The 22,059-nt window shown below is 49.8% G+C and overlaps 1 protein-coding gene across 1 annotated transcript in view; it reads right to left on the reverse strand.

Annotated features, from left to right (window-relative positions):
- PARP1 (poly(ADP-ribose) polymerase 1) overlaps nucleotides 1-22,059 on the reverse strand; it is a 54,599-nt gene that overhangs the window by 8,749 nt on the left and 23,791 nt on the right. Inside the window, exons 4-14 of the mRNA XM_087424428.1 lie at nucleotides 20,933-21,147; nucleotides 19,039-19,138; nucleotides 17,042-17,158; nucleotides 15,926-16,102; nucleotides 12,763-12,907; nucleotides 11,111-11,251; nucleotides 10,139-10,381; nucleotides 9,745-9,813; nucleotides 9,379-9,511; nucleotides 7,092-7,287; nucleotides 2,907-3,035 (exon numbers count right to left, since the gene is read on the reverse strand). Coding sequence (XP_087280554.1) covers nucleotides 2,907-3,035; nucleotides 7,092-7,287; nucleotides 9,379-9,511; nucleotides 9,745-9,813; nucleotides 10,139-10,381; nucleotides 11,111-11,251; nucleotides 12,763-12,907; nucleotides 15,926-16,102; nucleotides 17,042-17,158; nucleotides 19,039-19,138; nucleotides 20,933-21,147 — 1,665 coding nt within the window. The remainder of the gene's footprint in view (nucleotides 1-2,906; nucleotides 3,036-7,091; nucleotides 7,288-9,378; nucleotides 9,512-9,744; nucleotides 9,814-10,138; nucleotides 10,382-11,110; nucleotides 11,252-12,762; nucleotides 12,908-15,925; nucleotides 16,103-17,041; nucleotides 17,159-19,038; nucleotides 19,139-20,932; nucleotides 21,148-22,059) is intronic.

Raw genomic sequence — 22,059 nt, forward strand, 5'->3', positions numbered from 1 at the left:
ATTCCCATCTAATTCCAAAATGCGGATGAGGGTGAGCCCAGGTGGCCTTCTCTGGGGTCTCAGAGCCAAGGCACTTCTCAGCCGGAAAACAAGCATGAAGTGGTGAAAAATATTTTTAAAAGGACACACTCCTGAACATATGTATTTATATTCAAATCAATGCTGTCCCTTTCAAATCAGTCACCCCAAAAGGCTAAACATTTGTTCCAGCAATATTGCTACTGCTCACAACACCTTGGGAACTACCCTCAAGAGAGGCGACAAGGTACAGAGGAAAAAGCATGAGATCTGCGGCTGGAAGGCCTGGCCGCCAGGTAGCTAGTGACGCATCCACTCTCAGCCCTGGTTTCCCATCTGTAAAATGGGGCCACCTTCCTCAAAAGGCACCCACTCCCTTCGTGGGCAACTCTGCCTGCGCTGCTCGCTCGGCTCCCCTCCACATCTGTGCCCCAGTGGACCCCAGGCTCCGTATCCTGAGACACCGTCTCCGCGCTATTCCCAATGGACCCTTCTGAGCTCCCGGGGCCCGAGGCCGCACCTTAGCCATCTCAGCATCTCCAGCACCTGCAGTGCCTGGGACAGAGATGGAGCTGGACAAGCATCTGAGAAATGGAACCACTCTGTGATTAAACTAAATAAGACGTGAACGGGCTCACAGCTGCTCAGGCCCCAGCCCGGGGCCAGCGGCGACAGCATCTCATGACGACCACAAGCCGTGGTGCATACGCTTCTGTACCCTTAACACTGTCCCCATCCCGAGGGGAGATCTGGGCTCTGGGAAGAGTTAAATAGTTGGAGCTAAGTCTGGGGAAGAAGGTGGATAATGGATTTTGAGCCAAGAACGGGGTACCATAAAAGAGCAGAGTGACTTCCATACGGATTATAAATTGGCTCTGGAGGCGATTCTGCAGAAGGAATGCCAAGAGGTGCTTAGACCAAGGGCAGCATGACCAGAATGAGAGGAGACACTCCGAAGGGAGCAATATTCTCTGAGCTGTGTAATTTTGGTGCTTGTTTAAAAAAGAAAAGATTTGGTCTCCCTAACCTACACCCTCAAAAAGCACAGGGGCCACAAGAAAAGAGAAGGGCTCCATCAACACAAGCCACCCCCGCTCTGGGAAAGAAACTCTGGGTGCAGCCCTTTCGCCTGGGGGCATTGTCACAGCAGCTCAGTGCAGGGAGAAGGCAAGAGTGGGAGACGCCTCAGGGTCGGGGAGATGCGGGCCACGGCCACGGCCAGAGCGGGGCTCCCAGGCTGCAGCCGGCCGCGGACACAGCACACACCTTCTCGGCACGGGCTGAGGCCCCGAGCCCACTCTGCTCGGCTCGGCATTCACCTGTCTCACACAGAGCACCAGCCCCCCTGGGGTACCAGGTTTACTTATCCACCTGGTCACCCTAATCCCACGTGGAACCCATCAGGCTGGAGTGGGCACCCCACTCGCCACACTTCCACAGGCTGTCTTCCAGCCTGTTCCAGCAGCAGGCCCTGGCCCTTTCCTTCCTGCAAAACTAGTTACCCGTCCCAGTGAAAACCAACAGGAAAACGTCACTTCACAGGAAGAGACTAGTTGACTAATTCTATGAATCACAGATAAAGCAGAGCATAGAAAGCCGGAAATGAGGCGCCGACATTTCTTTTAAACCATGAATGAAATGGAGACCCTCTCCCCTACCCCCCAGCCCACTTCTCCTCGTCTCTTCCTCATGTGCCCACATTCTTGGTGAGGCCTCAAAGTTGTTCAAACTACTCAGACCTCCCACACAGAAGTCGGGTATGTATCTATTTGAGCCAGAAGACCGAACAAGCCCGGGCCATTCTCAAACCTGTTAGGGGACGTCTAGGATGTAACTCAACATCCTGTTCTCTAACAACAGCTGAGCAGTGAGCAGTCCTGCCGGGCTGAGCTCCGGAGAGAGACACGGGGTTGAGGAGGAAGAGGCTGCCAGTGGCTTATACCACTCAGGTTTGTCCCCTGTTCCCCTCCAAGGCCGGCCGGCAGCCTCCAGGAAGGACGTGGGAAGCAGCAGAAAGGAAGCAACCCCTCGGGGAAGGGGCGGAACGGCCAAGGTTGTTGATCTGCGCTGGTCCCTGCTTGTTTTTCAGAGCAGCCTGACACTTGTCCGTTCAGTGGCTGGGGAAGAGGGGAGACTGTCTGCCAGCCAAACAGCAGCAGCACTGGACCATCTCTACTCTGAAGGCCCCGGGGTCAGCACTCAAGAGCTCTGACACCAGGGGCAAGAACAAGGGGCCCTTCTACAAGCATCTCCCAAAGGAAGAGCGGAGACAGGATGGAGAACAAATGGGGACACCTGGCCTCAACAAATGGGGACGTCCGGCCTCAGCCTGCAGTCCCCGCCCTTCTGCTCCCGGCCAGGAGCATGACTAATCAACCATCATTGCCCCCACCCCATCCAGCCCCACCCCCACCCCCAATTTCCTCCTACAAACAGCTGGTATGAATTTTATCAGACGAAGCAAGTGACAGAAGTTCTCTGCACTTCTGTCCATGCTGGTCACGTTCTTTCACTCTAAGTTCGCAGAGTTCTTTTACTGTAAGTGGGCCACGTCCTGGAATTCCCATGACAACTCCGCTGGCTCATTTGGTTGGGTGACAAAAGCAGCATGCCTTCACCCCCACCATGGCACCCAGGAGATAAGTGCAAGGGGCCTGGGGACCCAGGGGCCAGCTCTCTACAACACGCCATACATTTCACAGCAAGCCCAACGATCCTTTGCAGAGGAGCCATCCTCTGGCTCCTGACAGACTCAGGCATCTGTCTCGGGCTGAAGGAGAGGTCAGAGGAGCCGACATCCAACAGGAGCAGCCCCTGAGCTCGTCGCCAGCTCAGCCCTGCAATCGTCAACGCCAGCGACCGCTCAGATAAAACAAACGTGCAATAACCTCATACTCCACCATGGCTTTCTTCATACTTTCCACGTCAAAGATCATCTTAATGAGCTCCTGCACTGGCTTGGGGAGCTTGGACTTGGTGCCAGGGTTTACCGTCAACTTCTTCACCGCCTCTTCATCCTTTAGGGAAAAGCGCACGTTACGGGAAAAAGAAAATCAGTACGAGACCCAATTAAACCACCCAAGCAAAGTGGTGATGTCTGGGGGTCTGGGCTGCAGATAAAGGATGCAGGATGGAGTGCCGCCAGCAGAGAAGGTTGAGCGTTCATGAGGAAAGTGTGGGCAGCGGCTGCCAGGAGGACCGGGTGTGAGTCTGCACAGGGATCAGACACTTCTTGTGCGGCTCCACGTCCTCCTGGCTGCTCCAGAGTCTTATTCCAGCTGCCACTGCAGCACCCAGCTCTGTGCAGACTCACACTACCCTCATGCCCCCACCACTTCTACCCATCTCCTCCCATCCTGAGGCTGCTGGCGCCCTGGCTGGGAACCTGCCCAGTGCCCACTCACGCCCAACCCAGAAGTGCTGGGCAGCTGTGAGGGCGAACCTGGGACCAAGGCGACAATGGGCAAATTCTCCCCCTTTCTCCTGCACTGCCTCCCTCCAGGGCCAACTGTAAGACTAAGTTCACACAGCCTTCTCTACAGTCCCCAAGGCTCAAGCAACCAGTCCCACTCTCTGCCAGGCAGCTGCACGGTGTTAAAGCACATCCTAGCATTAACCCTCCGTCCTCTCCTGCCTCCCTCCCCGCGTCCCCCACCCCCCGGATTGCACTTCCTAAGAAACTAACAGCACAAGACTTTCCTCCTGCTCTCTGGAGAACGCAGGCTAAGTCAAGACCATGCTGTATTGAAAATGCCTTAACTCTTCTCCCTCTTAAACCCCACGAGGGCAGGGACTGCGCCGTCCATCGCAGTGTTCCTAGCAACTAGTAGTGTTTGTGTTTGTTTTGAGTGAAGGTGACTGGCACTGGGCTCCGATCCTGGAATCTGCCTGGCCTAACCCAGCGGCAGAGGAGAACCTGTGCTGTGTCAGTGCTCGCGGCTGCTGCTGCCAACATCACCATGGGTCTACTCTTAACACTGAAACACTGAGTCTTCAATGCATTCTTATCCTCTGGAAGGCAAACTATTAAGGTGTTAAAAGCCTTATTTACATGCATATACTCTGTGATCTGGTAACTCCATCTCTAACAATAAACAGATATTTATGTGTATATCACCATCATTATACTAAACACCTGGAAATAATCTAAATGCCTAATCTGGGAGGCGAGGGTGGTTTGGTAAATTACGACTTCTGGCTACCCACAGGATGGAATTCCATCCAGCCTTAGGAAATCATGCCCCAGGTCAGTGCGTTTAATACAGTAGCCACTGGTTTTAAAATGCAGCCAGTCTAAATTGAGATGTGCTGTAAGGGTTAAAAACACACCAGACTGCAAAAATTTGGTAAAAAAAAAAAAACACGTAAAATATCTCAGTAATTTTATTGTATCGACATGTTGAAATGATAACGTATGTTGGATAACTTCAGTTAAATTACTAGTATTCATTTGACTATTTTTGTTTTTTAAAATGTAGCTACTAAAATATTTACAATGGCATAGGCGGTCGTATATTTTTACTGGATAGCATTGCTCTAGAAGACATGGGGAAATGCTCCTGGTACATTCAGGCACAGAGCAGGTGGGCACAACACAGTATGTGAGAAGACTCCAGTTTACAGGGCGAAAAAGCACCTGTGAAATGAAAGAAGACTGAAAAAAGACATACACCATGATTTTAACTGTGGTTAATTCTGGGTGATTTTTATTTTTTGTGCCTTTGCTCAAAAATTTCTAAAACAAATACATAACATTTTTGAAATCAGAAAACTCACTCACTAGGGGGCACTGCTGAGTCAGACCAAGTCCATTCAACCCTAAAGTCCAAGGTCTCAACCTCAACATTAGGCACAAGTCAAACTCTGATTTTAATGGTCAGAACTCATGACACTCTCTAGAAACTAGAGAATTCCCCCTTTGAGACATGCTAGGCCTCAAAGATTTGGAATTAAAATCTTTACCCATCTATAAATCTTTCTCCTTCTGCAAAATAAATGTGTATTTTTTTCCCAATTATAAAAGTAATAGGTTTTCATATAAAAATAAGGCAAGCATTTTGTCAAAACAAATGGCCACAAAAATATCAGCCAAAAGACTGAAAACTGTCTGGTAATGTATGTAGGGAGATGGCCGAGCTACACATATAGATAACGTAGATATTAGGAAATTATTAAAAAGTAATTTAGAACTAGAAACTGTGACCTATTTGCACAAGGAAACCATCAACAACATGAAAAGGCAACCTACTGAATGGCAGAAAATATTTGCAAATCATATATCTAATAAGAGGCTCATATCCAAAATATATAAAGAACTCACACAACTCCATAGCAAAAAAACAAACAATCCGATTAAACAATGGGCAGAGGATTTGAATAAATATTTTTCCAAAGACATAAGGATAGCAACCAGGTACATGAAGAGATGCTCAACATCACTAATCATCAGGGAAATGCACATCAAAACCACCATGAGATATCACCTCACACCTGTTAGGATGGCTATTATCAAAAAGACGAGATAAGTGTTGGTGAGGACGTAGAGAAAAGGGAATCCTTGTGCACTGCTGGTGGGAATGTAAATTACTGCAGAGACTATGGAAAACAGTATGGAGGTTCCTCAAAAAATTAGAAATAGGACTACCATATGATCCAGCAATACCACTTCTGGGTATTTATCTAAACGAAACAAAATCACTATCTCCATACATGCACCCCCATGTCCACGGCAGCATTATTTATAATAGCTAAGACACGGAAACAACCTAAGTGCCCTTGATGGATAAATGGATAAAGAAAATGTGGAATACACAGATAATGTAATATTATTCAGCCATAAAAAAGAACGAGATCCTGCCATTTGTGATAATATGGATGGACCTTGACAGCATTATGCTAAGTGAAATAAGTCAGACAGAGAAAGACAAATACTGTATGATCTCACTTCTGTGTGGAATCTAACTCCTCTACCTGCCTCAAAAAACAAACCCAGGAGCTCATAGATACAGAGAACAGACACTGATGGCTGGTTGCCAGAGGTGAGGGGTGGGCAAAATGGGGGAAGGGGGTCAAATGGTACAAACTCCCAGTCATAAAATAATAAGCCAAGGGGATGTAACGTACAGCATGGTGACCACAGCTAATAATACTGTGTTGTATATTTGAAAGCTGCTAAGAGAGTAAATCTTAAAAGTTGTCATCATAAGAAAAAAATTTTTATAACTATGTATGGTGATGGATGTTAATTAGACTTACTGTGGTGATCATTTCACAATATACACAAATAGCAAATCCTTATGCTGTATACCTGAAACTAATACAATGTTATATGTCAATTATACCTCAATGTAAAACAAGTCCCCCCAAAAAACTTGTGACCTAGCAGAGCATGTCCTCACCATAATTCTGTCTTGCGGATAAACCAGGTCACATGATCTACGATGAAACACAGGTTCAGATAAGAAGCCCTATCTGGAATCTGTGAATTACTCCCAGTTGTATTTAGGGAGAACTTCAAGGATTGCTCTTTGAGGGTCTTAAAAATGTTAATGTTGTTCTCATCAAGACTCCATCTCATACTTCAGGGTGTGGATTTTACTGATGAAGGGTGTTGGATTTTATTAAATGCTTTTTCCGTGTCTATTAGGATAACCGTGTGGCTCTTGTCCTTTATTCTATTCATGTTATATTACACTGATTGACTTTGTGTGTTGAACCAAGCTTGCATTCCTCAGGTAAATCCCACTCGGTCATGGTGTACCAATCCTTCTATGTTGCTAGATTCATTTTGTTAGTATGTTAGTGAGGATTTTCCATCTATTCATAGGGATATTGGTCTTTAGTTTTCTTGTGATGTCTCTCTCTGGCTTTGGTATCAGGGAAATACTGGCCTCATGCGTTGGGAAGTGTTCCCTCCTCTTCTATTTTTTGAAAAGAGAAGGACCGGTATTAATTCTCTAAACATCTGGTAGCATTCACCAATGACGCCAACTGATCCATGGCATGGTTTTTAAAGAACCGGGGGTCCCCTTCTTTTCCTAGAACTGGAAGGTGTAAGAGCATTAAGTGCTTACCTGGCCGTAGTCGATGTCCAGAGGGTAGAACTTCTTGGGATACTTTGTGAAGCTTTTGGAGTGCCAGGCGTTCCCGGTTTTCTCCTCATATAACTTCATAAAGTGCTCAATGGCATCCTCCTTGGACGGCATCTGCTCCCGTTTGTTACTCCCAATCACGGTGCCCACACGGCCCCAGGACCTGAATATCCAATACCTACGGGGATGGGGGGAGCATCAGCTATAGATCTGCGGCCCAGCTGGTCACATTTCACCATGTGTTTCCCCTCCCTGCCTTTGCACTTGGGCAAGAAACAACTGCAAACCCCCCAAAATTATGGTGACGGACACAAGGAAACAAAAGGAACTGATATTACAATCAGGACCTTTATTTTACTTTTTATTAAACTGAGGGTTATAGTAACTTTAAAGTAATTAAAGAACGCCCTTTCAAGTCATATTGGCAAATGGACTATAAAAAGTAACAAAGAACAGGTTAAGCTCGGATCTGGCAGCTGACCTTGAGGACTCAATCCTGGGTCTGGAGACCTTTACAAGAAACATCCCATTCCTCTCCCCAAAGACATATAGCAAGTATCATCTGGAAGTCATGTGTTCAAGGTGACGCAACCATTAACAACATTCCCTAAAAATAATGATGAACGTCTGGCTCAGATCAGAGGCTAAGATGTGATGAAATGGGAGGGAGCAGAGCGCGGCCTGCAGGGTCAGCCTACAGACCCAGGCTATCATTTTCAGTTGCCATCTCAATGTAGGGCACATTCACAGGTACCCCACGTGCTGTGCTGCCTAGCTTTGGGTGAGTTAATTTTTCTTAGTGGAAGTAAGGTAACGCATAAGTTAAATTTTATATCACAATAGGTATGGATATATCAGAAACTCAAATACAAGATTTGTATGCATTTTTAAGATAAAACCAGAGTTCAAAGAAAATCTGGGGCTTCTTGCTGGTTTTCTGGGCTGCTGCCCAGAGGCCTATAAATTCCTTCTCTGCTGGGTTTCCTTCCATGGAAATGTCTGGAAGACACCACGCTGATCTACTGAAAAAATTTTCTGACCCTAACAGCTCACACTACCCTTTCACTCTACAAACCAATAAATCCAAGCCACCAGAAAAATGTACACGGCCACAGTCACCACTAGAATTTCTTTGTTGTTGTTGGTAGACAGTTTCATTCTCATTGCCTGTCATTTAACAGAATAAGGCACCCTGCATATTTCCACAAAAATCCTACTCCTTCTCCTGTACTACAATATATATCTAGCTTTTGGAAGGTATGTTTTACAAGCAAGAAACCATTTTTTGATTTTCAAATCTCTGACAAGAGTTGGTAATAAACTAAATGACGTAGAGTTTATGTCCTCAGAGATTTCAAGTAGCCAATCAGGTACTTTGTAGTCTTTTAGGGTCAATTCTGTGTCCACTTTTTACATGAAAGGTTGGGTGAAAAGCTGAAGAGATAGGCCACTAATGCTTCCAAACCGAGGCCAGTCACCATTTACCTGGGTTACATTTACCATTTTTACGGGGGTTTGCCTTTCAACTAGTAAAGCTTTTGGGATCTCCTGGAGTTCCAATGGGTACACTGGTTTCATTGGCTAAAAAGAAAAGGTCCAGTTTAACATACTGGACATAAACATACAGGGTAATTTTTTCAAAATGTTTTTTCACCATTGGAATTTAGTGAGCGCTCCTTCCACACACCTTTCCACCTACACAGCTCCCAGGCCATGTTGGCTGTAATGAGGGACAATCGACTCAGAGGTGAGGACCACCCTGCCTAGAAAGGGGTGGATGGTAGAAGCCTGCCCAGCCCCTCAGCACCCCAGAATCAGCCCTGGCCTAGCTCCACCACGTTAAAAAAAAAAAAAAAAAAAAAAAAAGGCAAACCCAAACATCTTTAGTAACTAGGGAGTTTGAAATAATACTAAGGAATAAGTTCAGTTCTTGTCAAATTTTATCGGCTTCAGAAGTTTTAAAACGTGTCAAGGTATCAGAAAATCTAGGTTCTTCAAGCGGCTACAGGGAAAGAAAGTTGGGAGACGATGCGACACGGCATCCCGTGAGAATGGCAGGACTGGGCACAGGAAAGCAAGGCTGTCTGGGGCGATGGCTTCTTCCCTCTCGCTAAAGGCCTCACAATCCACGTGTGCGCGTTGCGAGGAGACTGAACCCCCAGGCACTGGGAGAACCCCGGTCTCATAAGGCCGACTGCACAGTGCTAACAAGTCCACATCTTCTATGGAGCCGGCCTCACACTAACACTCCCGTATCCCCAGGACACACCTGCTTTCTTTGTCATCCTCCAGAAGCTGCAACTTGTAATAGGAGTTGGTTCCTTTCACGATGTCCACCAGGCCGAGGGTGGCGCTGAAGACCTTCCCTCCTTTCTCCAGGACGTGTGCAGAATGTTCCAGACCTGTCGTGGGCAAAGCTCTTCCAGTCTCCTCTCCCACTGGGGCCAGGGCGCCCAGGGAGGAGGGGGTCTGCAGGCGCGGGGTCCACACCAGCCTGGACGTGCTAACGCTACCTCCGGGAGGTGCCCCACAAGACGCGCGCTCTCTCTCAGGACTGGGGAGGCCCCACGCCCACAAGATTTCCTGATGAACCGGGCGAGCACAGCCCACTCTGCTCACGTTCCCGTTGGCTTACCAGACTCGGGATCCACAGCTGCTCCTCCTTTAAGAGTTAATTTCATTCTCTTTTCCGATTTGTTGATTCCTTGGACGGGGGCAGAGAAATGTAAACATTAAATTAAAAAGCCAAAGGGAAGGTGGATGGCAAGGCAAGTGAGTTGTTTCCACTTGCATCATTGGCCACGGTGGATTTGGAGGCTGCCTCCTACTACCTTTTCCCTGGGCACAGGGAAAGCGGAATTGAGAGAGTTGTTCTGGGCAGCATTCAAGGGATCATTTCAGGGGCACAAAAGGATCATTTCCACACTGGCAGACCTGGCCGGCCTAGGACAGGCCCAGGACCTACAGCAGAATGGGCCACTGGCGTCCCTGGCTCTTGGCCCCCAGGGCGGGGCAGTTGGGGGCCTCACCTTCCTCCTTGACGGGGGCCTTGCTCTTCTTGGGGAGCGCAGCCCCCGACTTCCCTTTCGGGGCCACTACTTCCACAGGCTCCGCCTTCACCTCGGCCCCCCAGGGGGACAGGATGTGGGCTGAGAGCAACTCCTGGAGGCTCTTGGTCGAGGCGGAGACGTCCTGGAGGAAATCCTCAGACACGACGCGAAGGTTGGCTTCTTTTACTTCCTCCATCTTTTTATTCATCTTTTCCACCTCCTCTGTTCAAATCAGAAGGGGAAAGACAAAAAGCTAAACAGTAAGTTTAAAAGTAAACCCAAACCTCAAATTTCTTGTGTCCTATTTACTGAGTACCTCTAGACCCTCAGCATCCACAGCTCTCCTTTCCTTCCAAATCTAGTGCTCGGGGCTTATTTCAACAACTGTCTTTTATCAGCAAGAGTCCCCTTTCTCTAAGGTATGATAAGGTAGGGCCACCTTCTCCAAACCATTCTATAGAATGAGACGTTACTGGGCATTCCACAGAAAAACGACCCTGAAGTCAAATTCGCATGGGAAACGTCGTATACTATTTGTCTGGTCTTGGAGACGTACAGTGGTCATCACCACCATTACTCTGCAAAGAAACCTGTTTACCTTTCTCTAACTCTGCATTTTCCAAACGTACTTAAGCTGTGAACTTTTATTCTGGCAGCAAACCTACAAGCATCTTGTGAATAGTGCTAGGTATGAGAACTGTCGTCTACGGTCTTAGTTGCAAAGAGAAGACACGTGTGGACATACACAACACAGAGCAGCAACGCCAAGTACGAAAGCTGGTTTCCCCTCCTAAGAGCCTGAACAACGACGCTGACGATAAGAAGAGATACATTTGTCTGAGTGCCCAGTGTGTCAGACACCATGCTAAGCATTTCATCTCATTTAATCCTCATCACAATCGCAAGAGACAGATGGCGCTATCTCCGGTTTACAAACAAGATTCAACTCACTCTGGGTACTGATGCACAGGGAGGCCTTGCTTGCTGTCCCTGTCAACTTGCCCCCGAGCTTCTCGATCACAGCCTTCACTTCATCCTTGTTCCGGGAGAGCTTCCCGAGAGTCAGGATCTTCATGTTGGATAACGGCTTATCTGGGATGAGAACGGGATCATGAGGCGGGCTGCTCCCCAGGAAGGGGAGGCGGGGTGGCAGGAGAGCCAGGACAGGCTGCAGGGCCCTGGGCAGCCTCAGCACCCCTCTCTGATCAGCTTCTCCTGACAGGAGACTCTATGAAGACAGACGTAAAGGGTGAGGACAGCAAACTGCCACCTGAGACGTCTGAGAACCTGCGTGCATCCCTCGGCATAGAAAGACCAGGTGGGGTAAAAGCCACACGATGACACTGCTCCACCTACAGGCCAGCTTCGCCGGCAGTGATCCGGGGTGGACGGGGGCTCCTGGGTCTGCTCCACACGTGGACTAGGAAGGCTGCATTTGGGGACAGGGGACCAGGAGGCTGGGCAGTGGGAGGGGAAGTCGAGGGGTAGGTCATGGGAACTCCCAGTTCCTCCTTTTCTTCTTCTCCTCCTACTTCATGTCTAAAAATAAACTGCAATTCTTATGCAATACTTATTAATTAACCCCACATTAGAAAGTCAGACTCGTCAGCCGCTCACAGCTCTGGTCGGCAGGATCACACTGAGCCGAAATAACCGAATCCAGGCCAAAAGGGCCCTGGCATTATAGGTGTCCAGCGCTGACCCAGGCCAGAAAGTCCCAGGACAGGGTGTGCCTTCTGTTTGTGGCGAATGGGAATGTAGTGCTGGTCACACTTTTCTAGAACAAGAGAGGCTGTAGGGAGAAGTCCTTCAAGCCCCACTGTGAGGGCAAATAACTGGGGACACCAACAGAGTTTAACTGAAACTGGCTGAGGTCTGCACAGGGGACAGTCATTTCGTTGTGTGTGAACCATGAAGGAGGGGAAAGCAGGGCGGACCCCACAGCAGGGGCCAGAACGCCAGCCCCGCCTGGCCCACCACACATGCATGTGGGCTGCAGGCAGTGGAGCCGGCTCAGGACGACCATCCACACGCCCCCTTCCCCGGGGATGGAAGGAGATCACCAACAGGCTCATGTTCAGGGACGGACTCTCGTCCTCCACCCATCCAACAGTGGCCGTAACCATCAGATTGTACCATGTGTCTGAGTAAAGAAAGGCAGTGGGTCTCTCCTGCCAGAAACACACAAACTGTCTCGTTGTCTTGGTGGCATGGAGTATTTCACACTAACATTGATCAGCACCTTCCTCTGCTGACAATACATGCAGCAGGTCTCTGTACAGAATAGAGACCCAAGCATCACAGCAGGCTCGGGATGATTGACAGGTACAGGGCTGCCTGGAGACAGGGAAGCGAGACCTGGAACGATGCTCTGCAGTGCAGAGTTAGGCAGGATGTTCTGAACGCCATTCCAGGCGAGGCTGCCTGCCTTGCCTTTCTCAGAAGCCCCCCTCCCAACCTTCCTCCTCTTGCTGGGGGCAGGGAGAAACAGGGCAGGGCTTCCCCAGAAGATCCACAAACAGAGAATCCAGAAGGATACCCTCTTCCCCCCAAGATCAGGGCCCCAGCCCAGCCCCCGCCGGCAATCGGCCCTGGGGCAGTACCTGGTGGAGCAGAGTTCACAGTAGTGGGCACCGAGGCCGTGGCGGGTGGGGGCGCTGCCGCCACTGGGGCACTGGTCTCTGGGGGGAATATCCGGTCCTGCTTTTTGATCTTCAGTTTCTTGAGGTAAGAGATTTCTCGGAATTCCTAAAACAATTAAGTTTTAGTTAAGAAACCAGATCTCCTTTGAAATAACCACCTGATAGAGCAAAGAGGATGTGTCTTATCCAAGTTAATCTTCTTTCCTCTTATAATAAAGATTAACATATAATAGGAAAATGTGACGTTTCTAGTATGAAATACAGTATTATTGCTGACACAGGACTTGTTTCTAGCACTTGTACATTTAAAATAGAGCTGGGACTGTAGATGCTTTAAGAGAAAAGTATTTTTCTTTTTTTAAAAACGATCAGTTGACACTCTGATCCGGGAACCACTGCTGGAACCCGACCACAACCTCTAGGCCTCACTCCCGAGTCGTTCCCCTCCAGAGTCACCAGGCCTCTCCGGGGTCACACGCCCACCCATGACTGAAAGCCCCCAAGACCGCACGCTCCGGGAGAGAGATTAATACCTGAGAGGAACAAGGGCAATTCCCTTCCCTTCCTAGAAGGGACCACGGATGCAAAGAGCCCAACAACAGTCAATGTTCCATAGAAATCTGCCACCAGCACAGTCCGTCTTCATCCCAGGTGATTACAATGGGCCTGGCTCTAAGTGGTCATTCAACAGACCTCAAATCCACGAAGTTCGGGAACACCACAGTTCCTATGCTCCTAAGTCTTCATCTAATCGAGCACGAGCCCGCTCCTGCTATACCCACGTTCAGTGAATGCGCACTGGATAAAAAGAGGTGACAGATCGTTTCTAACATATGTTGAGCGTCTAACATGCCACATATCACAGGGTTGAAGAGAGAGTTTCTGCTCTTAAAAAGCAGCTTAGTTTTGACTGAAGAGTCAGATATACGAAGGCAAACTTTAATATGGTAGTTTAGTTCTAAAACAGAAGCGTGCGAAGGAGATGCAAGGCTGAGAATGCTGGGAGGGCTCCAAGGAGGCAGTGACCTGCTGAGTTGGCTAGGAACTGAAAAAGCAGGGGGCGGTCTAAGAAAAGGCATGTGACTGACATATTGTGGCACGTGCTGGGAACTCGAGTAGTTAGTTCCCTATCGCGAGTGTGAAGAATTAGAGAGACGGGGGGGAGGGTATGTGTGTGCGTGGTGTGGGTGTGGGGTGGTTTGAGCGGTATGTGAGAAAGAGGGTGGCAGAAAGGCCACAGAAGGCCTACAGAGTCAGATCATGGAGGGCTGTGAGGGGGTTCAAGCTAAGGAGCTGTCCTCGATTCCGGGGGTCAAGCCCCTGGGGGCAGCAGAGTCGTTACACGGGGTCTGGGAATCCATGGATTTGCACCGGCCGCGAGCATGCTTGTTGACGTGAAAAAAATGTCTTGCACATGCAGGCACCCTTTTAAAGTAACCTTTAATGTGGTATATATACACAAATGGAATACTACTCAGCCATAAGAAATGATGAAATCCAGCCATTTGTGACAACATGGATGGACATTGAGAATGTTATGCAAAGTGAAATAAGTCAGAGGGAGAAGGTCAAATACCGTATGATCTCACTCATTAAGCAGTAGATAATAACAACAACAAACAAACACATAGACACAGAGATTGGATTGGTGGTTACCAGAGGAGAAAGGGGGAAGGGGGAGGGCGAAAGGGATAATTCGGCACATGTGTGTGGTCATGGGTTGTAATTAGCATTTGGCTGGTGAACATGATGTAATCTATGCAGAAATAGAAGTATAATGATGTACACCTGAAATTTATACAATGTTATTATCTTACTATTTTCTCAAAGATCGTAAATGGGATACACATACCACATACGGGTCTGAAACATTTGCACACTCAAAAAAAACTGAGAAACATTTCTATAGGAAATGGGGAATCATTGGAAGATTTTAAGGGTGGGGGAAGTGACAAGGTCAAGTTTGCTTTAGAAGGATCACTCACGGACAGAGAAAGACTGGGAGGGAGGGAGTGTGATGAGGGTAGGGAATAGAGGAGAAACACACCAGCCAGTGCAGGAGGACCAGTGGAAAAATGTTCCGTTCTGGATGCTGAGTTAGTGGTGCCAACAGGACACTCCAGTAGCAGTTCCTGAGTGCCTGCTACGGGCCACTGTTCCAAATGCTCAACCCCCCGGAGTAAGCAAGGGGGTGCGATAACTCAATGGAGATCAAATCCGAAATCCCAGTGAGTGGCAGAGCTGCAACTCCACCCCAGCACCAGCTCGGCCGAGTCTGAGCACACAGGTGGAGTCCCTCCAGCAGCCAGCCCCCACCAGCACGGCTCCAAATGAGGCTCCCCAATTGAGGTTTCTTTTAAGATTCTGAGAATTCAGCACGTAGTTCCATTAAAAAAAAAAAGACAGAGATCAATAATAGGAGACTTTTGAATGACCCAATTCCTCCTCTAGCACTAAGATAAGGAAATATCCTTAAGAAAAACTCTCCTGGGGTCCGGCCTGGTGGTGTAGCGGTTAAGTGTGCACACTCTGCTTCAGCGGTCCGGGGTTTGCAGGTTTGGATCCCGGGCCCAGACCAATGCACTGCTTGTCAGGCCATGCTGTGCCAGGTGTCCCACATATAAAGTAGAGGAAGATGGGCACAGATGTCAGCCCAGGGCCAATCTTCCTCAGCAAAAAGAGGAGGACTGGCAACGGATGTTAGCTCAGGGCTAATCTCCCCTCCCCCCAAAACCCCAAAAAGCTCTCCTGTCATAAAGGCAGGAATTACAGCCCCTTTGTTCACCATTATGTCCCCTGTGCTAGAACAGTGCCTGGCACAGAGCAGGCATTCGGCAAACACAAATAAAAATAACTCACGGTCTTTGCAAGCAAGAGGATTCTACACCAATCGGACAAACCTACGCTCCAGTCAGGAGGGCTTTGGTTTACATGGGTGTAGTTTGCAAATGCACAGAACCACTAACATAATTTTACATTCCGATGATGCGGACGGCCCCACTGTAAAGAAGCCTGAGGAATACTGCACTGCAGCCACAGTGACCTGGAGTGTGGACAAGCCCAGAAAGTGGGACCATGTTTTTTGCCAATAGATCCCAGGATCCCCCTCACCATCACCACTTACCTTTGGGGTCACCCATTCCTTCCGGTTGGGTGTCTGTGTCTTGACCATACACTTGGTCCACGCAGTCACGTCCCCGGTACAGTAATAAGCATCGCTCTTGAAGACCAGCTGGCCCGAGCATTCCTCGCAGGGAAGGAGGGCACCGAACACCATGCCATCGGCTACGTGGTCTAGGATCTGAAGCCAGTGAAGAAACAGTGAGAGGGGAGAGGAGCGGCTACAGAAAGGGACACTTACCAATGTGGGATGAGGAACCTGCACAGACCTCACTCACTAAAAAAAGAAGAGGGCTCGCCCTGAGGCTCTCTGACATCCCTGGGGCAGCTGGCTTACAGTTGGGGCTTGGATTTTTTTTTTTTCAAGGAAGACTGGCCCTGGGCGAACATCCATGCCCATCTTCCCCTACTTTATATAGGACGCTGCCCCGGCATGGCTTGATAAGTGGTGTGTAGGTCCGCGTCCAGGATCCGAACCTGAGAACCCCGAGCCACTGAAGTGGAGCACGCGAACTTAACCACTACACCACTGGGCCAGCCCGGAGGCTGGGACTTTTGTACTTTAAGAGACCTTATTTCCACGCATGGAGTGTTCCTGCAGCTGGCCCTTGCCTCAGTGACTTAGAAACACAAGGAGAGCCCAGAGCATCTGCTATTTCTGCACAAGGAACAGTGCCAACCTCTCCCCCAGAGTGATGGAGGGGAAACGGGCAGGATGCTGGTAGGCCGCCTCTCCAGAGGAGGTCTCTACTCCCTCCAAGCCCTTGCAGCCCTTGGGGAGCTGGGGAAGAAGGCAGCAGAGAGAGTTCCTCGGGCCAAAGTGTGTGGCGTGAGCACACAAGGCAAATATACAGCCCATCCCAGTCCTCACCAAAATTCTAAACCAAGGGTTAAGTCGTGGAAGACGTCGGGAAGTGCCTGTGAGAGCCTGCCCCTTCCTGCCCCTGGGAAATAGTGACCATGATGGTGATGCCCATGCCACACAACTATGGAATTTTCACCCCACCCAATTAATACCAATGGGTGGCAATCGGAGGGCCTCCCACACTCCATTAGGAAAGTCACTCCACAACGACCTGGCCACCTCCCATGTGGCTCACTTAACACAAAGGCAGCTCACCGCCGACTCCCCGGAGGGCACTTGCTGCTTGTTGAAGATGAGCAGCTCTTTCAGGTCATTTGTCGAACACAGTTTCTTGAGTTCGTCCTTGACATTCCAGATCAGGTCATTCTGGGCCTAAGGATGAGACCCAGCAGCTGAGAGACGAACTCTTTCCAAAGAAACCCAACCAGAGGAAGACTCCACCAGGGTCGTGCGTACTCTCCAGTCACATCCTTGCAGGTTAGTTGGGCTGCCCCTCCTAAGTCGGTCTTATCAACAGGGAAGGGTACTCCCAGTCGGCCTCCTGTGGAATCAAACCGAACCTGGTGCGTGGCCTCTCAGAGAATACTGGAAGGCGGGGAAGAGGCCACGTAGGGTAACAGGGATGGCTGGAACCAAGGCCATCAGGGTCCCTGGAATCAATCCCTCAGAAACAAACCCCAGGAGACATAGGAAAGAGCCTGGAAGCACCAGGTTCATCCGGTACCCAAGGGAGGTTGGGGGCGGCGGTTCTCCACCACGCTGAAAGCAAGGAGGGACGATTCCCCAGCACCTCTGATCCCCTGAAGAGTGCATTACACTCAGTATCATGTAGAAATAGATTTAAGCTCTTCTGCAAATGGAATTTTAAATCTCTATGGTAATATTTATGCAGAGCCTATTTTTCGTGAGACAGTTTGCACGTTGTCTCATTTATTCTCACAACCACCTTGCGGAGGAAGACACCAGCCTCCCCGGGTCAGAGCCAGGGCAGGGTGAGCCTCCTCCCTCTCTAGGGTAATGACTGGGCCCCAGACCCCACCTCTGCAAAACACGGATGAAAATGCCGGCCCTCCATACCCCACCGGGTCTCTCTCAGCCCCACGTGAGGAGGATTCTAACTGACGAAGCTGCCTCACACGTTCACGCCTGTTTCCCGGCTACACGCTGAGGGCTCTCAATAACATCCCCTCCCTGTAGCACCACGTGCTGGGCCATCGGTTATGGAGACGAGGGAGCATGAGGAAAAAGTCTAAAGGCCCGAGTTTAAATGAAAGACGCAGAATTACTTCACCTACGTGACCAAGGACGGGAAGCCAAGGGAAACACGCGCCAGGGTGGGGAGGCTGTGGGAGCATTTCAATTTTCTAACTTTATGTTTCTGACAACAATGGAGAGAGAGAACACCAAACCCACTGAAGGGCAAATGCAAAACAGCACCACAGCTCTGCTGCAGCCAGACTGGGTGCACAGCAAACACATATTTTTTTTAACGAAAGGACAATCACACCAAATTTGTGATTCTTATCAAGCAACTGGCACCAGATCAGAAATCACTTCCAATTTTTACACCACTGGCAAAAACTGAGCAGATGGCTCATGGAAATCATGTTCCCAAGAAGAGACTGACTGTTCTCCCCGGGTTTCCTAAACATCCAGCATTTTCTACTTAATCACTTTTCATTTGCTTCAATGCACTCATAATCAATACAGTGATGACTCTGGTCAATGACCATTGATTTAATGAGTGGTTTTCTCCTCTTTCACTAATGCCTTCTACTCCTTTTTTTTCCTAACAAAAGCTCTTCATTTAAAGAACATGGAACAACTTTGTCTCTTCAAGCCATTCATCTATACTAAGGACCTTCGGCATTCTTGAATTTAATAATGAGTTTCCAAAGTTTGCAAGCGACCCCCCAGGTCCAGGATGCGCAGTGATGTATCATGTGGCTGAAGAACGAACCTACCATCTCAGTGTGAGGCTGGCGAGTGGGAACAGATGGCTCAGCTCCCGCTGGAGCCCGGCTGCTGGTCTGGCACCTAGAACCTAACATGGGTTCTCCTTCAAACAAGAACCGTTTCTTTGGGAGGAGGTAAGAAAACCTGGGGAAAAAGCCACGCTATTTAAAACGGCTCTCAATTTGGGAATTCGTAAAGGTCTGAGTAAGTGGGACAAACACAGTTTCTTGAACTTTCTCTCCAGAATGAAGAAGAGAATTGAGACAGAACGGCAAGAGACTCAGCTCAGAACTCACCCTGAGAGCCTTTTCCAGCTTACTATCCTTGTCCTTCTCTTTCTTAGACTTCTTCTTGGCCATTTCATCTGCTCCATCCACCTCGTCGCCTTTTCTCTTTCTGAAAGTGACACAGGATATAAGGGAAAGAACCAGAGCCACCAAAACTCTGCAACCCAGTAACTCCAGTGACACAGCATCTGCACGTTACTTCTCTCTGCCAGGCCCTGCTCACCCCGCGTTTCACTCAGTGCTCACGGGAGCTCGCTGTCTGCTCAGGCAGCATTTACAACCGATTTCATCCACTTCAGAACACGCTCTGCTGCCAACAAGGGGGTCAGGGGTTGCTCCAGGGCCTTGGAACAGCCCAGGACAGGACTCAGAGCTCTGGCCCCATCTGATGTCAAAAACCCCACGTATCTCTTGGCACCCATGAGATGGCCTAGAAGGTTCCGGAAGGAACTACGCTAGAGGTAAGTTCATAGCTGCGGGGCAGGGATGGCAGGAAGATAAAGCCGTGCCAGCAGCTGAGCTTTTCAAGCTAAAGGGCTTGGCCTGTAAGGCCAGGAGGCTGTTCTCAGAGGTGGGGCTGCGCTGCCATTTAGAGCCCAACCAAGAGATGGTCCAGGCACTGCTAACCAGTCCGCCTCAGCTGGGTCAGCAAACACGGCTGACCGACTTCAGCAGCGTGCTCCCTGAACTCAGGGAGGGCACCGGGGGTCATCAGCAGCCCCTCAAAACAGGGCAGCATAGCCATAGTGGTTAAGACCCAATTTCTGCCATCACACAGACCTGAGTTCACACCCTTGCGTTTTCCCTCATCCATAAAACAGGGAAAAGAACACCATCTACCTTATAGGATTGTGGTGATGGTTAAACGGAATATTTCACCTACAGTGCTCAGCATAGTGCGGGGCACACCAAGAGCGCTCAGTCAAGTCTGGCTGTTGTCACAGCATCAGTGTGAACTCACACACTCCTACACCCACATGTGTTGTGATGCCCTGAGGATTTTTTTAATCCCTGGGCCTGATTTTCCAGTTTTCTTACACATTCCAGAGCCACAAGTGCTGTGCAATGAACTTCTGCGTTATGAACTAATATTGTGTGTGTTATGAACGAAATAATGCATGAAGGCTGCATGATGGGGGGGTCAGGGTCACCCCAATCCTAATACGGCCTATAGTTACTGTCCAAGGAGCAGGGAGCACACCATGGCCCTGCCACGCTTCCCGTGGTGCGCTCATTACCAAGCAACTGCAGACTGTGGCAGAGGGACCAGCAGAGGGAAAACAGGAAAGAGTAAGAAATGTACACGGACTCAAGACAGCTGCTGACAGGTCTTCCCCTCCTGACTTAACACCGTATGAAACCCACGCCACCCTGAACTCTAAACCAGGGAACTGCTGATCGCCTGCCAGCTCCCCCCTCATTTAAAAACAGTCATGATTCCCTCGGCACCATTCTCAAGAGACCCAGACACAAAGGAACACATGCACACACGAGGATGCGTGGGGATGTGAAAGTGGGTCATGCAGGGTCAGAGGAAACCCGGTGGCTGACCCAGGCAAGGGGAATACTCAGACGGGACAGGAGAGTGTTTCGAAATGTCCGAAAGGCTGTCGTGGGAAAGAGGGACCAGCTCGTCCCCCGTCCGTGGGGATGAGACGTGGAAGGGGAACAGACCGCCAGGAGCTGCGGGAACATACACTGGGAGCTCCCTGCGGTCCTTCCCTACCCTGTCCTCCGCTACCAGAGTGGGGAAGGGCAGAGCTCCGTGGTCACCGTCCCTCAGCCTGCATCCTCCCCGTTTTCTGACGGTCAGCAAGAGCAAACAAAGGGCTGTGCAACCCGTGGGACCTCCAGCCCACCCCTCACTGAAGCCCTGTGGTGCCCCCCATGGCCCTTCACCCACCCTTCACTCTTGACTCCCGGGAGCTGCTTCTTCAAGGCTTCTTTGTCCTCTGGAGTGAGGACGCTGAAGCCCTTGAGCTGGCTCGCGCTGTACTCGGGCCGGAAGCCCAGCTCCTCCCTGTTCTTAACGAAGCAGTTCGGGTGGTACCAGCGGTCAATCATGCCCAGCTGGGGCTTCTCCGGGTCCAGCATCTTCTTGGACAGGCGCACCTGGCCCTGTAGGAAAAACCACATATGGTACCAGGAGAGAGACAAGGAAGGATGGCAAAACATCAGGGGCCCGAGGGCAGCACGAGCCAGCCGGTGCTCCAGCCAGCGATGTGAGGGCGGCTGGGAGGTTTTGGCTCTCTGCCACCAAGGATCGTATGTTATCCTTAGGCCTCAGCACTCCCATTTTAAACGGGGTCAACTCCAACTGGCTACCTACCTACCCCCCTGCCTGGGCAGGTGAGGAAGCGATAACATCTCCCCGAAGATGTTCTGCTGACCTGGAGTAGGCATAAGAACACCTAATACAGTGTGCCGGAGTGGAGCTGGGGCCTAGAACAACAGCTGGGATGCTACACTGCAGGCCCAGGAGCCAGAGCAGGCCCCCACTTCCAGCCCAGATGTTCTCCCATCACCCCCACCCCTCTTCGGTCTCTTACACCTCTGAAGGCCCCCAAAGAAGTGGTAATAAACCTGTAAGCTAGAACCTAGTCCTGCCATCCTGCCCAGGTTTACAAACCCCAGGCCTGACATTCCCAGGAGAGTCTCATGCCCGTGAGCCCCAGATCTGGAAAACTCAGCACAAGGGACGCTGACACTACGTAAAACTCCCTTTCAGGCCAAGCAACACTGAATGGCACACAGCTTCTGGCATTCCCCTCGGAACCCTAACTTTTGCCTCAAATTTTTGGTGGTTGAAGGTAGCTGGAGAAGATCTAGCATTTCATGTTTTTCCCTTGTAGACACCCACTGGCTCACCTCAATTTCCTGTACGACACTTAAAGGAGGCAGAACCCTCAACTGATGCCTTAAACGAATCAATTAGAATGTTTACGTAAGATGAGAAGGCTGACAAGCCTGGAGGGCACAGGCCTACCGTTCTACCCATGTCCCACAGCTCCCCACTCCACCCAAGTGGCT

The sequence above is a fragment of the Ceratotherium simum genome, chromosome 36 (genome assembly GCF_057802395.1).
Source record: "Ceratotherium simum simum isolate JZ-2026a chromosome 36, ASM5780239v1, whole genome shotgun sequence".
NCBI classification, from domain to species: Eukaryota; Metazoa; Chordata; class Mammalia; order Perissodactyla; family Rhinocerotidae; genus Ceratotherium; species Ceratotherium simum.